The 13,654-nt window shown below is 32.8% G+C and overlaps 1 protein-coding gene across 4 annotated transcripts in view; it reads left to right on the forward strand.

Moving 5' to 3' along the window:
- Positions 1 to 13,654, forward strand: part of LOC132732855 (endosome/lysosome-associated apoptosis and autophagy regulator family member 2-like) — a 65,446-nt gene that overhangs the window by 22,166 nt on the left and 29,626 nt on the right. For all 4 annotated transcript variants that reach the window (XM_060719375.1, XM_060719373.1, XM_060719374.1 and 1 more), the window contains exon 4: positions 6,122 to 6,269. In XM_060719375.1, the coding sequence (XP_060575358.1) occupies positions 6,122 to 6,269 (148 nt within the window). The remainder of the gene's footprint in view (positions 1 to 6,121; positions 6,270 to 13,654) is intronic.

Genomic DNA, 13,654 nt, shown 5'->3' on the forward strand with positions numbered 1-13,654 from the left:
GTTTAGCAAATCAGATACATTTATTTATTTTATGATAGGCTTCAGGAGGTATTTTTATGGTATCCCTTTTGTAAAACATCAATATTGTCTGTATTTAGATTCTGGGGATATTTTTTATTGGGAATAATTAGTTGTCAAATAAACGTGTTACTAAAGTTGCCATGGTAACTAGACAATACAATTTTGCCTGAAGCCATGTAAGGGATGATTTTGATAGGGATTGTCTGGTCTGACTTCAGTAAAAGTTTGCTTTATTTTGTAAAATTTCATGTTGGTGTTGCAATAACAAGTTGATGACATGTCATCATGTGACAAAACATCTGTTATATGTCTGGATGCTGTAATGGTCTTCATAATATTGTAATTATAGGAATTTTTTTCACAATTCATCAATACATGATGTCAAAACAGTACATGATTTATGAACATTGTTGTTACCAAGTTAAAAGTAGATCTCAGAACTTTTATTGAATTTGTGCCCGGAAAATTAAAAAGGGAGGTGGAATTAAACAAACATGTTCATCACAATAACTGTCAATATCTGTAAAGCTACAGTCTCACTTACATCCCGGCAGAGCCCCGGCAGAGCCCCGGTAGACGTCCGGGGTGATCCGGGAACGACCGGGAACAACCGGGGTACATCCGTAACTCTGCCGGCAACGTCCTGGATGATCCGGGAACATCCGGGACTCGACCCCGGATGGAATAAAATATTTAATATCACCGGGTGGTCCGGGATGATCCGGGAAGGTATAGCTTTGCCGGCTTCATCCTTAGCTCTGCCGGGAACGACCGGGGTTATACCGGGAAAGCACCGTAGCTCTGCCGGCACAAACCGGGGATGATCCGGGGTATGATATAGCCGGTAGAGCTACGGTAGAGCTACGGTAGAGCCCCGGTATATGCCGGCAGAGCCCCGGTAACTACAGGCAGAGCCCCGGAGGATAAAGGTAGAGCTACGGTTGATCCCGGTAGAGCCCCGGCAAAGCCCGGATCATTTCAAAAGAATAACGACAATTTGCGATGATTGAACTTGCTTGTATTAAAAGCCTTCCCATTTCCCTTCTATCCAGTATGGCATAAGCATTTTTCAGAAAATCATTATGAATTACTATTCTGGAACAATAGATATTATATTAAATAAAAATTATGTATCAATGTTATCATTTTCGGGCGTTTTCAATCCACCGGGGTTCTACCGGGGCTCTGCCTGGATCGTCCTGGGCTCTGCCGGGACTCTGCCTGGATCGACCGGGGCTCTGCCTGGGTCAACCGGGGCTCTTCCGGGGTCATCCGGGAACGACCGGGTAAGCACCGGCATGAACCGTAGCTTCACCTGGGCTCTGCCTGGATGATCCGGAGCGCATCCTGGGTGGTTAGTAGGGAACTACCATAGTGCTGCCGGGGTAAGTGTGACCGCAACAATAATTTCATCCCGGATCATCCCGGTAACTTACCGGGATGGTCCTGGGCTCTGCCGGGAGTAAGTGAGACTGAGGCTTAAAATTTCATGATTGATTCTGTCATGATTAAAGAACAAAAAATGCAGATTGAGAGAAAGTAATTGTTGTAGTTGTGGATCAGGATTGTGTCACAGAAGTTTGTTAATTTTAACGCCTTTAATTTCTCTCAGTGTGCTGCTGAATATTTGAATAATTGACCTATTATGCCATGCCTTTTTCTGAAGTTTTTCCCTGTGTCACCAGGGGTCAGATTATCAGACCCATTCCCAATGGCAAAATTAATATGCTTATATTTTTCCCAATCTTTGAAAATGGGAATCCATATTGAACTAAATTTCCCAATATCCAATTTTACAGGCAAATTTACTGACGTTCAATCTAAACAGATGTTATTTTTATTTTATCTTCAATATTTATTGCATTTGTTTTGATGGTTTAGAATAAACAGTGTCACACAATTCAAAGTATAAAGATAAAAGAGCCTGAAAAGAGGTTTATAAAGGTATCAAATAATTTCCCAATTAAGCAATTTTATGATGCCAAATTTCCATAGACTGGGCTATGTACTCTTTCCATGAAATTATAGCAAGGAAAAGGCCGGCCTGTCTGGGTATCAGTCCATAATAGTTACAAGTTAAGGGATTAAAATACAAACTTAAGATACATATATGATAAGTCCAGGTCAGACTGCATGAATGTTGGGGTTGGCTTGACTAGACTATTCTGCGGACAAAGGCCTTCAACTTTTACAGTTTACATTCAAATACCAATTTCAACTTTCAGTCTGTTTAGCATAGTTTATTTTTTTGAAAAATTGATGCATCAGTTCATAATTATAAAGTAACAGATGTCCAAACAATATGTTGTTGAGCTTTTACTGGCAGCTTGTACTAGAAGTATAATATGTTACTCACATTGTCATATGATAGTACATCTATCATGTTTCCCACATGTTACATGTCATGCACATGAGTTTTATCATTGGCATGGTAATTTAAACATGACAACAATTTAAGTTCCTACCAGTCTTTCCATGATCCCTTACCATGCTTATATCTTTATGAACTTATGATCATGTCTTCTTTTGGAAATACTAAAACTAGTTGTTATTGGACATTTTTCTTTGATTTTAATTTAATTTATTCATATCTTCTTGGGAACATTATATCAAAATCTCCTACCAATTAATGTGGAAGTAGTTTGTGTTTAAAGTGATGTTGAATAAGGCCAGGTGACCTTTTTTATGAAGGTCATTTAATTATAATGAAGGTCACACACATATTTGCAAGAAATTTAACAACCATTGTTGCAGCTGTCACTCTGACCTTTTATATGACCTTTATGAACAAACTTAAGTGACATGGTCACCAAAATGTGCAGCCCAACATAATAATATGATACCACCATGTCCATTTAACTCTACACCAGGCCTTTAACATATTTCTAATATAAATATGCAGTTTTTAAGTGGAATGCTTGACCATGATCAGAATGCATAACTTTGCTACTTTGTGATGAAAGGGTTAAAAAAAAACATGTTTACTATAAATACAATAAACATGAAATAATAGTCTGCCATTGCTATTGAAGAAAATACGCTTCAAAAACAAAATATATAAGATTTATACAGAAATTCATGCTGGGACATTTACAAATGTCAGTTTAGTGTGATTTGAGTACATAAGATAATTTTGATATTTTTGTCATTTAAAATTTGCGTGAGTATCCCTTTAAATTGTTATATTTATGACACTATCTAGCTACCTTATACAGAAGAAACTTAGATTGTTTTCATGTATTACATAGCAATAAGCTAATACCAGAAAAAGAACAAAAGGAAACAAAAAGGAAATTTCTTTAAGCTTAATGAACTTTTGCTTATTTACAATGTTACAGAAATTGTTAGTTCATTGTATTACAAAGTCGTGACCATCTGTCTGTAAATTACCAAAACCAATTATGTTCTTGATACCTCATATCAATACAGTGTTTTTTTTCACTTTTGGGGGAAGGGGGTCGGTGCCCATTGGAGGGGGAAAAATGCAATAGGAGGGGGATTTTTATACGGATCTAAAATATTGATGTGTCACATGATAAACTTGTTGGGATACCAGGAGTAGCTTTCCTTACCTATATGAAAAACCTTGCTTAACAGTAAGTCTTACAGGCATAAAATAAAGCATTTTTCGGCAGTTAGTTGCAAAAAAATGATATTCATTGCAGGCAGATTTGGGCTGCCATATTATAGGGGGAAATTTCAGCTTTGAGGGGGGAAAAAAACATACTATTTTGAGGGGGGAATAGGGAGAATTTCGCCGAATATTTTGGTGAAAAAAAAACACTGCAATAGATTATAACATATATAACTATATATTGTTTGGTTTTATTAACCTGTCAATTACATACTGATTACACGGTCGATGCACACAGTATATTAATCTTCGGTAGATTTTCGGTAAGTTCCGTGAGATGTACGCTGTACGATGGAATTTAATTTAATTTGTATCTCTAAACAAAGTGTACTCAGCGTTATAGCGCAATAGGGTAAAGTAGGTCTATGTTTTTATTTTCTTATTAATACTTTCAACAATATTGGAGCTATATATGATTATTTTATGTTGTTCGTTTTGTTTTATTATGTTTTACTTAATTTTGTTATATCTATATTCTTTTTAAATAACATGTTTTAAGAATTCATGTTTAAAATTAAAACGGATTTAAATCAATAAATGTCTTTTCAATGCTGTAAAACACACTACAAACTGTTCCATTAAAATATACGGCAAAAATAAAGAAAGAGTACTAAAACAATGGCAACAGCAAGGATCGAACCACAGACCTCTAATTTATCAGGCATTCTCTTAACCGACTGTACTATTGTGAATTAACGAAAACCTTCACATTAAGCTGGCGTGACTTTCAATCCATGACTAATATACTCCACATTAATTCTCGTAAACTACACGGACCAAACCGAAGTGGGATCGAATATTTAAATGAGTTCTATAATGTATGCATAATTGACAGGTCAATAAAATCAGACTATACATGGCTGATTTTATATCCTGTTCAGCTACTATCCAAAGTTACAGATTTAAGCATGGACTGTGTAAAGGATAAAGTTACAGATTTAAGCATGGATATTGCCTTTTCATAGTATTATTTAATAATGAGCTCTGTTTTAAGAGAAGATCTATTTAATTTAACTGTTCATGTATAGCTTTATTGATGCAGCAGTCAAGCAAAATATACCTGCAAGAATTTATGTAAAACTTATACATCATATCTAAATAATAATCATATTACCCTTATAATTATGACAAAATCTCCGCAATGAAACTTTAACAGTATTTTGTATGTTGTAAAATGATGGGTTTTAGTTAAGTTAAATCCAAGTAAAGATTTAAACTTTCAGTTCATAGTATTAAGTCAAATATATTACAGTTTTAAAAAAACAACATACATTTGTATTATGATAAAACCTGTTGTATTTGCTTATTATGCCCTCACAAAGTGGGAGCATATAGCGTTGCACTTGTCCGTCCGTTTGTCTGTCCGGGCAAAAGAGAGGATACTTGTTGGGTACCTCCAACACACGAGAGGACACTTATTGCGTAATTCTGTTCATTCCGTCTGTTTTGTTGGGTACTTATGTCCTCTTGTTGGGTACCTTTAAACAAAAGAAGTACCCAATAAATGACCATTCGTAGGAATGTCCGTCCGTACATACATCCGTCCGTACGTCCCAAATTTTGTGAATGCAACTCCTCTTGAACCCAATGGCAGATTTTGCTTAATCTTCCAGGGATGAACAACCTTTATGTGTAGATGGTAGTAAAGGAAGGAATTTTTGCTGCGACTAAATTTAACAGAATTATGGCCCTTTGTTGATTTTTTCACTATATACCATATAGAAATTTTGTGAACGCAACTCCTCTTAAACCGGATGGCAGATTTTGCTAAAACTTCCAGGGATGAACAACCTTAATGTGTAGATGGAAGTAAAGGAAAGAATTTTTGCTGCGACCGAAATTAACAGAGTTATGGCCCTTTATTGATTTTTTCACTATATACCATAATATATATGTTGTCAGTGGGGGCATCTGTGTCCTTTGGACACAGTTCTAGTTTTGTAAGTTTTTGTCTGATCTGGCCCTGGACTTAATTATGGCTGTGACTGAATCTACCCATGTGACCAGTGCAGACCAAGATCATGATCGCCGGCCGATAGTTTAATTTGCTGCTTCTAAGTTGTAAATATTTTCTTCTTTTGCTAGTTTCATTTGCTACTTTCAAATCAAATGGGGAACAATGCTTCTTGTGCTAAAACAGCCTCTCATCATCTTAAAAGCTGCAAATAAATTGCTGACTAAAAACCATTGATGAAGACCATGACTGTGATAGTCAAAACGTCCAGAGATCGAAAATTCATCTTGTCCGCTCGTATTTTTTAGTAGAATTTAAGAGAACTGGATGCAGTACAAGTAGAAAAATGTTGTCTGCACATTGGATTTAGAAGCTACTCATCCTGCAGGAAGATTGACTCTGAAAATAATTTTAGATGCCTGATTAACTGTTGTTAGTTTCACTTACCCTTATACTTGTATACTAGAAAAGAAGAGGGAAATTTTATCATAATAAAAATTGTATATTTTCAGGTATGAATGGACACCTAAAGGATCATACATTGCTGTGTTGCCTGGCGACTGTGCCGCTAACCTGATCTACTCAACCACACTACTAAAGGCTGGCACATTGACCTTCCAGTATCAGTTTCCTAGTGCAACCACCATCTTCCATATAGTTGTAAGATAATTATCCTTTACTCAGGTTTTTTTTCTCCAGGATTTTGGGAATATGACCCATAGTGTCGAATTTGGAATTTTTAAAATTAAGGAAAAATGCACGACTTAAATTTTGCAGTGATTAAATGAATGCAAAGAATCACTGTCTAGGATGACATCTTCAAACATTTAAACACCATAACAGTGAAGAAGCCCTTATTTTCAAAGATTTTAGAATTTGTTATTCAATATTTTTATTTTGTAACTTGCAATTGGGAATTTTTTTCTGTGAATTGGGTAAATAATAATTTAATATACTATTTTCAATTGGGAATATGACCGAATATCGGCTATACAATAAGCAAAAAAAAATATCCCTGTTTACACTTTGTGTTAGCTTTTGATTACTTTAACTTGCTGAATGATGGTAATGGCCTCAAGGTTAAAAAACATAATTAAGAAATCATGTGGGATGAGTAGTAGGTCTCTTGCAGAGAAATTGGTTATTACTAGTTACTTTTTACACAATTTATTTTTCAAACTTTCATTGTGTAGGAAACTATAAGGTTACAGAGTTCCTGGAACCATCCACTTCTAAGCAATAAGTGTAAAGTTACTTGCTTAAGGAAACAAATTTCAGCTTGTTCCTGAAAGGGTTTGAACAAGTTCAGCAAGTTATCCATAGATAACTAGTCCATTGCCTTAACACTCAGCTACCCCAACTACATCCAAATTATTTGTTAGTTATCAAGTACAGCTGGTTACATGGAGGACAGCCAAAATATGACTAAAATGTGTTTAAAACCGGCATAAAACCAGTCTAACAGACTCAATCAAACCAAGTCTGCAATTGTAATGTAATTTTGTTGTGATTAATGCTTCCGAGGGATCACTTTGTTTCCAGATTTTTTTACAAATCCTTTGTCCTGCTTGCATAGAATCTATTGGGATCAGTACAGTAACAAAGTGGATATTGTAGTTACAAAGTGTTCAAAGTCATTTTGAGGGGTTGGGCTAGAATGTAGAATTGAGAAGCCTTTTTGAGTGATGTAGCTCAATCCTATTTTTAGAGATAATACTAAATATTAATAAATGAGCCGCTTTGAGACAAAACAAACATAGTGCGTTTGCTACCAGCATGGATCCAGACCAGCCTGCTCATCCGCGCAGTCTGATCAGGATCCATGCTGTTCGCTGTCAGTTTGTCCACTTGTAATAGAGTTGGTAAGCGAACAGCATGGATCCTGATCAGACTGCGTGGATGCGCTGGCTGGTCTGGATCCATTCTGGTCGCAAACCAACTATGTTGGTTTTGTCGTGACGCGCCTCAAATAATATTGCGTTAATATAACAGTGTAAATTCACTATTATTAGGAACCTAAGTACTTTGATTAGAAATAAGGTAGCATATGACCATATTCGATGATAGAATATACTGATTCCCAGAGAATTTTTATAGCCCTTAGATGAGGTACTTTATGGTACAAATCATTGTATTTGTCTAATTTTATTACCCAGTCTGTATAACTGTTGGTAAATTAACTGTAAAGTATTCCAATATCACTTCCCGGATGTGTAAATGACATTTCCAAAGATGGTATTTCAACAGATCAATAATTTGCACTTTTTATATATTGATTTGTTATCTGGATGCACTCTAAATTACGACAGGTTGCAGAGTCTGTCGACAGGTAGCAGAGCCTGTCAGCAGGAGAGGTAAACTGTCAGATAATTTGTTTTGTGGTGCAAAATAATGATTTTTGTTTGCAGTAGAAAGTGAAAATGATTAGGATGTTAATGGAGATAGGATATCAAAGCACTGGAAGTTCAAGGAGCTTTTTAAAGCAGCACGCCTCCAGATTCATGCTTATTTTCATGAAAATTTTGAAAATGATTTTAAAAGTAAAATATTGTAGAGTAACCAAAAGGAAGCAATGTACACATTACAAATAACTCTTACGACCCACGTAAATTACCAAATTAGGTCAAAATATTCGAAAATAGCCTTCACTTTTTTAGTGGCACAAAAAGAAAAAAGCTACAAATACTAAAAACCAATCATTTATTGCATTGAACATGTATCTTGAATTTATTACTTTTCCAAAAAAATTTAGTAAAAGTTTCTCAGGTTTGATTTTATTGAAATTTTTGGGCACATCTGAAGCCATGCAGCTTTAACTGACAGTACACATAGCTTCCTTGCTACAATGAATGTGTTGAGTATGGGATTGGTAGAGATGCAGGTTGCCCTAAAAAGAATGTAAAATATGTCATATTAATACAGGTGTATCGAAAGTGAACATGTCCTTTATGGGTTAATTACAAATGTAGTGAGTGCATTAATAACCATGCAAAAATTGTACATGATTTGAATACAATATTATTTTGTGTATGTTTTATTCATTAGTCGTTTAAATTTGATTGCTCTTTTCTAGGGATGTCATTCGGAGTCCGGATATCCGATTGTTCGAATCACGATTCAGTGTCCGGAGCCGATTTTCGGATCCGGATGTTCGTAAAAAATATTTCAGAATATTAAGCAAATGTGATAAAAAGCATGCGTTTAGATAATCGAGTGGTCATGGTGTTGACACCATATTGTATATTGTACCCTAGTTTGACAATACACATCATAATCTCTGCAGACCACAAAAAAAATCAATAATTACGAGTCAGGTATGACACATGTTAATATATATTAAACACCAATCAAATTTAAGTTTTGTTAATTCTTTTTCTAGAAATCAAAAGCTAGGAACAATAACATGCATTCCAAAAGAAAAAAAACCAAAACAATTTTTAAAAAATTGGAGACCAATAACTTTATTAAATGTAGTTTATAAATTAGCTTCAGGTTCAATAGCAAATAGACTTAAACTTGTTTTAGATATTTTAGTTTCAAAGGATCAGACAGGATTTGTTAAAAATAGATATATTGGTGAGAACACTCGATTATTGTATGATATTATGAAATATACTGAGGATAATGATATGAGTGTATATCAAAATCCCCTTGATCATAATCCCCTTGGTTGAAAAATGACATAGTGATCGAAATCCCCTCAACAGAAATGACCGGGTGTTCATAATCCCCTTGATGGATAGTCAAAATCCCCTTGGCAAAAATGATGGGGTGGTCAAAATCCCCTCAACTTGTGAAAAACAACCCCCTTTACTCAATATTCTTTTTCCTTTGATCTTTTGTCACTCCAGCTAAACTATTGTGTTACATAAAGAAATGTTGCAAACAGCAGTTACATTGAGTAGAGGAAAGAGTATGGAGTATACTTTAGCAATATAATACAGGTTATTTTTAAATACTCCAATGTTGTCCAACAAAATAACAGTTTGCAGTTAAGTAAAACAAAGATGAAGTAATTTTAGATAGCAAACTGCAATTAATAGCCTCATTTTAAGTTATTATCTGGAAAGATCTAAAGCTAGTGTGCAACAAATTTGCCTTTAAAGGTGTTTATCATTGCAAAGATTAATTGATTGTTTGTTACATATAACTATAATTGCAATGATTAATTATAATCAACTATCATTTATTTGTTTGTATTTTTACAAATTTTCTCAGCAATAATAACATCAATAAAGGGTGTCATTATTAACTGGCTGTGACAAACATACACCTTTTTAATTGTTTGTATGCTTTTCTCTTTTTTTTTCAGCAATTCTTGAAGCAGTTGGTTCTTAAATTCATTGAACTAAAAAGAAAAATAAGAAAAGAAATTATTTGAGGGGATTTTGACTACCCACTGAGGGGATTATGACCACCCCTTTATTTTTGCCAAGGGGATTATGATAACCCTGTCATTTCTGTTGAGGGGATTTCGATCACTATGTCGTTTATCAACCAAGGGGATTATGATCAAGGGGATTTTGAGCGTCTCCCTAATGATATACCAGGTTTAGTAATGATGATAGATTTTGAAAAAGCATTTGATACGTTATCATTTACATTTATAGAGAAATGTCTAGAACTTTTTCAATTTGGTCCTATGTTTAAAAAATGGATATCTTTATTTTTATATAATACTGAAACTTGTGTTATTTTAAATGGATTTTTATCAAAGTTTTTCAAAGTTAAACGAGGTTGTAGACAAGGCGATCCTATTTCACCTTATATCTTCATTTTATGTGCAGAGATTTTAGCAATAAAAATAAGACAATGTAAAGATGTTAAAGGTATAAATATAGATGGGGAGGAATATAAAATTACACAATTTGCTGATGATACTTCACTTTTGCTAGATGGATCAGAAAATTCCCTTAATACTGTTTTAAAGTTATTAAACACGTTTTCAGAAATTTCAGGATTGAAAGTAAATTTTGATAAAACTAAAGTTATTTGGATAGGCTCTCTTAAATACAGTACAAGATCTATTAAGACAAAATGGAAACTGACATGGGGTGATACACAGTTTAAATTGTTAGGTTTGATATTTGATGTTGATTTAGAAAAAATGATAGAGTTAAATTTTAATGAAAAACTTCAAAAAGTTAAAAATAGTATAGGATACTGGAAAAAAAAGAATGTTAACACCTATAGGAAAAATTACTGTTGTTAAACCTTTATTCACTCATTGCTTTACAAGTTTACCAACACCTAATTCAGCACTTTTGAAAACACTTAATGACTTATTTTATAAATTTATATGGGAAGGTAAAGCAAAGATAAAGCAATCAGTAGTTATTAAAACATATCAGGAAGGTGGTCTAAATATGATTGATATTGATAGTTATATACATTCTGTAAAGATAAAATTGTTTAAAAGATATGTTAATAATAGTAACAGTAAATGTTATAAGCTAGTGATGGCTTTATTCAATATTGATAAAGTGTTTAGCACAGGTAAATTGTTTTGTAAATTGACAATTGATAAAATTAAAAATGCTTTTTGGATAGATGTTTTAAAAAGCTTATATGATTTTTACAGATAAACTTAGTATAGACAGTTTAGAACAAGTGTTACAAATGCCATTGTTTACAATCATAACTTGTTAGCAGGAAATAGATACTTTTATATCAAAATTTTTTATGAAAAAGGAATCAGATTTGTTAATGATATTATTAATCCCCAAGGCGATTTTGTAGATTTAACTTACTTAGAGCAGGTGACACAAAAACAAGTAAATTTTTTACAATATCAATAGTTTGAAAAAAGCAATATTATTATATACACAAAAGCTTAACATTTCTATTTGTAAAGATTTTATTAATGTTCAATACCCTATTATGAGTTGTTATATAAAACCCTATTTTAATTACACAAAATAACAAAAGTATGTTTATGAAATTCTAGTTAGAAATCAAGATGTACCAACATGTCAAGAAAAATGGAACTCATTTTTTACAAATTTTGATATAAATTGGAATTTAATATATAGTTATGTATTTAAATGTACCAAAGATTCCTATATTCAGTGGTTTCAGACAAGAATAATTCATAGAACTTTAGCAACAAACTCACTTTTATTCAAAATGAAAATTGTCAATAGTAAAATGTGTACTTTTTGCAATTGCCAAGAGGAAACTCTGTTGCATTTATTTTGGGAATGTCCAAAAATTCAATTGTTATTTCAATATCTGAAAGACAAGATAGATAATTTGGATGATAATTTTAATTGTAAATCATTTATTTTAGGTTCTGAAGTTAATGATTTTAAATATGATATTTTGTTTTTAGAATTGAAAAGATATATTTATTTGTCAAAGAGAAAAATCGTGTTACCTACAATACCTGGTTTTAAAAATAGTCTTAAATTGGCGTGGAATATTTACAAAAAATACAAATTTGACCAAACATGTAAATGAAGGATGGCAAATTGTAAGAACTTTAATAAACTAATAGGCTACACTAAATCAATTTACCCCAAACCAATTTTTTTTGTTTGTTTTGAAGCTGTTGCATAATACATTATCATACATAATTGTTATACATATTATATGAAAATTGATTGAATGTTTGAATATAATGTATATTATAATTATATAAAAAATATTGTTATAGATGATGATTTAAATATTATGTAGATATCATGTAAGGTATCAGAGGGATGACCCCGACCCTCTCATACCTATTACGGGGTAAATAAACGGGGTTACCCAGTTGGGGCCTAAAAAAAAAAAAAAAAAAAAAAAAAAAAAAGTTTTGTAGGATTTAATATGAAAATTCTAAGCCCCGTGCGATTGTCATCGGCAACGATGCTACATTTTTTATGTCCAAATTTAAATATTTAATTTGGCTATTGATTTTATATATATTTCAGCTTACCGACCCGTTGACTCCTTATTTTGAGAAAATGAAAAATCTGCAAAAATAAAATAATCAAATCGAGAAATGCACTTACGAATAATAATATGTTTATTATCACAGCTTTTATTGAAATTGATACGATAATTATCTGACAAAATAACTTTTTCCTTTAGTATTAATCAACATTTTTTTAAACAATTTTTTTTTCACAGTTTTTTTTCACTTATGAACACTTAAAATGTGTGTAATTCATGTAAGTTTCGGCAACTTCTTTGATGATTCGAATCAAACAGCCAGGGCTACATGTTTGTAAACATGATGATGATTTCTCTCTTATTTATCCATATGTAATTGACAAAAATGATCAGAGCACTTTTACACAAACATTCTCAAACAATGATAACAGTCATATTCTATACAGAAAAAATAAAATCAATAACAAAAGAAAAATTTTGACATGTAACATTCAACTTAAAGGGAAGTTAAACGAAAAACTGCACTTTGAAATTGGTCGCGAAAAAATGATTACGCCATATCAGCCAACCAAGAATATAACAAAGATCCGAACATCCGGATGTTTGATTCGGCTCCAGATGACATCCCTACTCTTTTCACTCTGTTTCATACACAGTTTCATGTGTGGGTGAGCACAAATTTTGTCAATGAACATTTTGGTAGTGGCCTAAAAATTTCTGTTTGAAATAGTTCTTTGATTTAGAGACTTTAAATGAAATATATCTCTCTGTCATTATGAGAACAGAAACTTATGTTAACTTATTGTCACCTTTGTGCAATTACTGGTTAACTCCTATTTAATTTATGAGGACTTAACCCGTTACTTCACTAAGATGACGTTATTACATCTTCATTAAAGCCTTGTTTACCAAATAAAAATAGGAAAACTGCGTGTGCGTGTGCATGTGTGTTTTCATTAACAGAGTTAGCTTAAAACATACTAGTAAATAACTAAATATTCAATATTACAAAAATTGAGTTGTAACAATATGTTATAATCAAAGATTTATCTAACAGAAATAAAATCCAAGTCATGATCTAAGGTTAGATAAATCTAGATATTTTCTTATTATAAGTTTATAATTGACCAAAGATTGGCAAGTCATTTTATGCAAATTTATTGACATAA

This window comes from Ruditapes philippinarum, unplaced genomic scaffold (assembly GCF_026571515.1).
Source record: "Ruditapes philippinarum isolate M1 unplaced genomic scaffold, ASM2657151v2 ctg164_1_1_1_1, whole genome shotgun sequence".
Classification (NCBI taxonomy): Eukaryota; Metazoa; Mollusca; class Bivalvia; order Venerida; family Veneridae; genus Ruditapes; species Ruditapes philippinarum.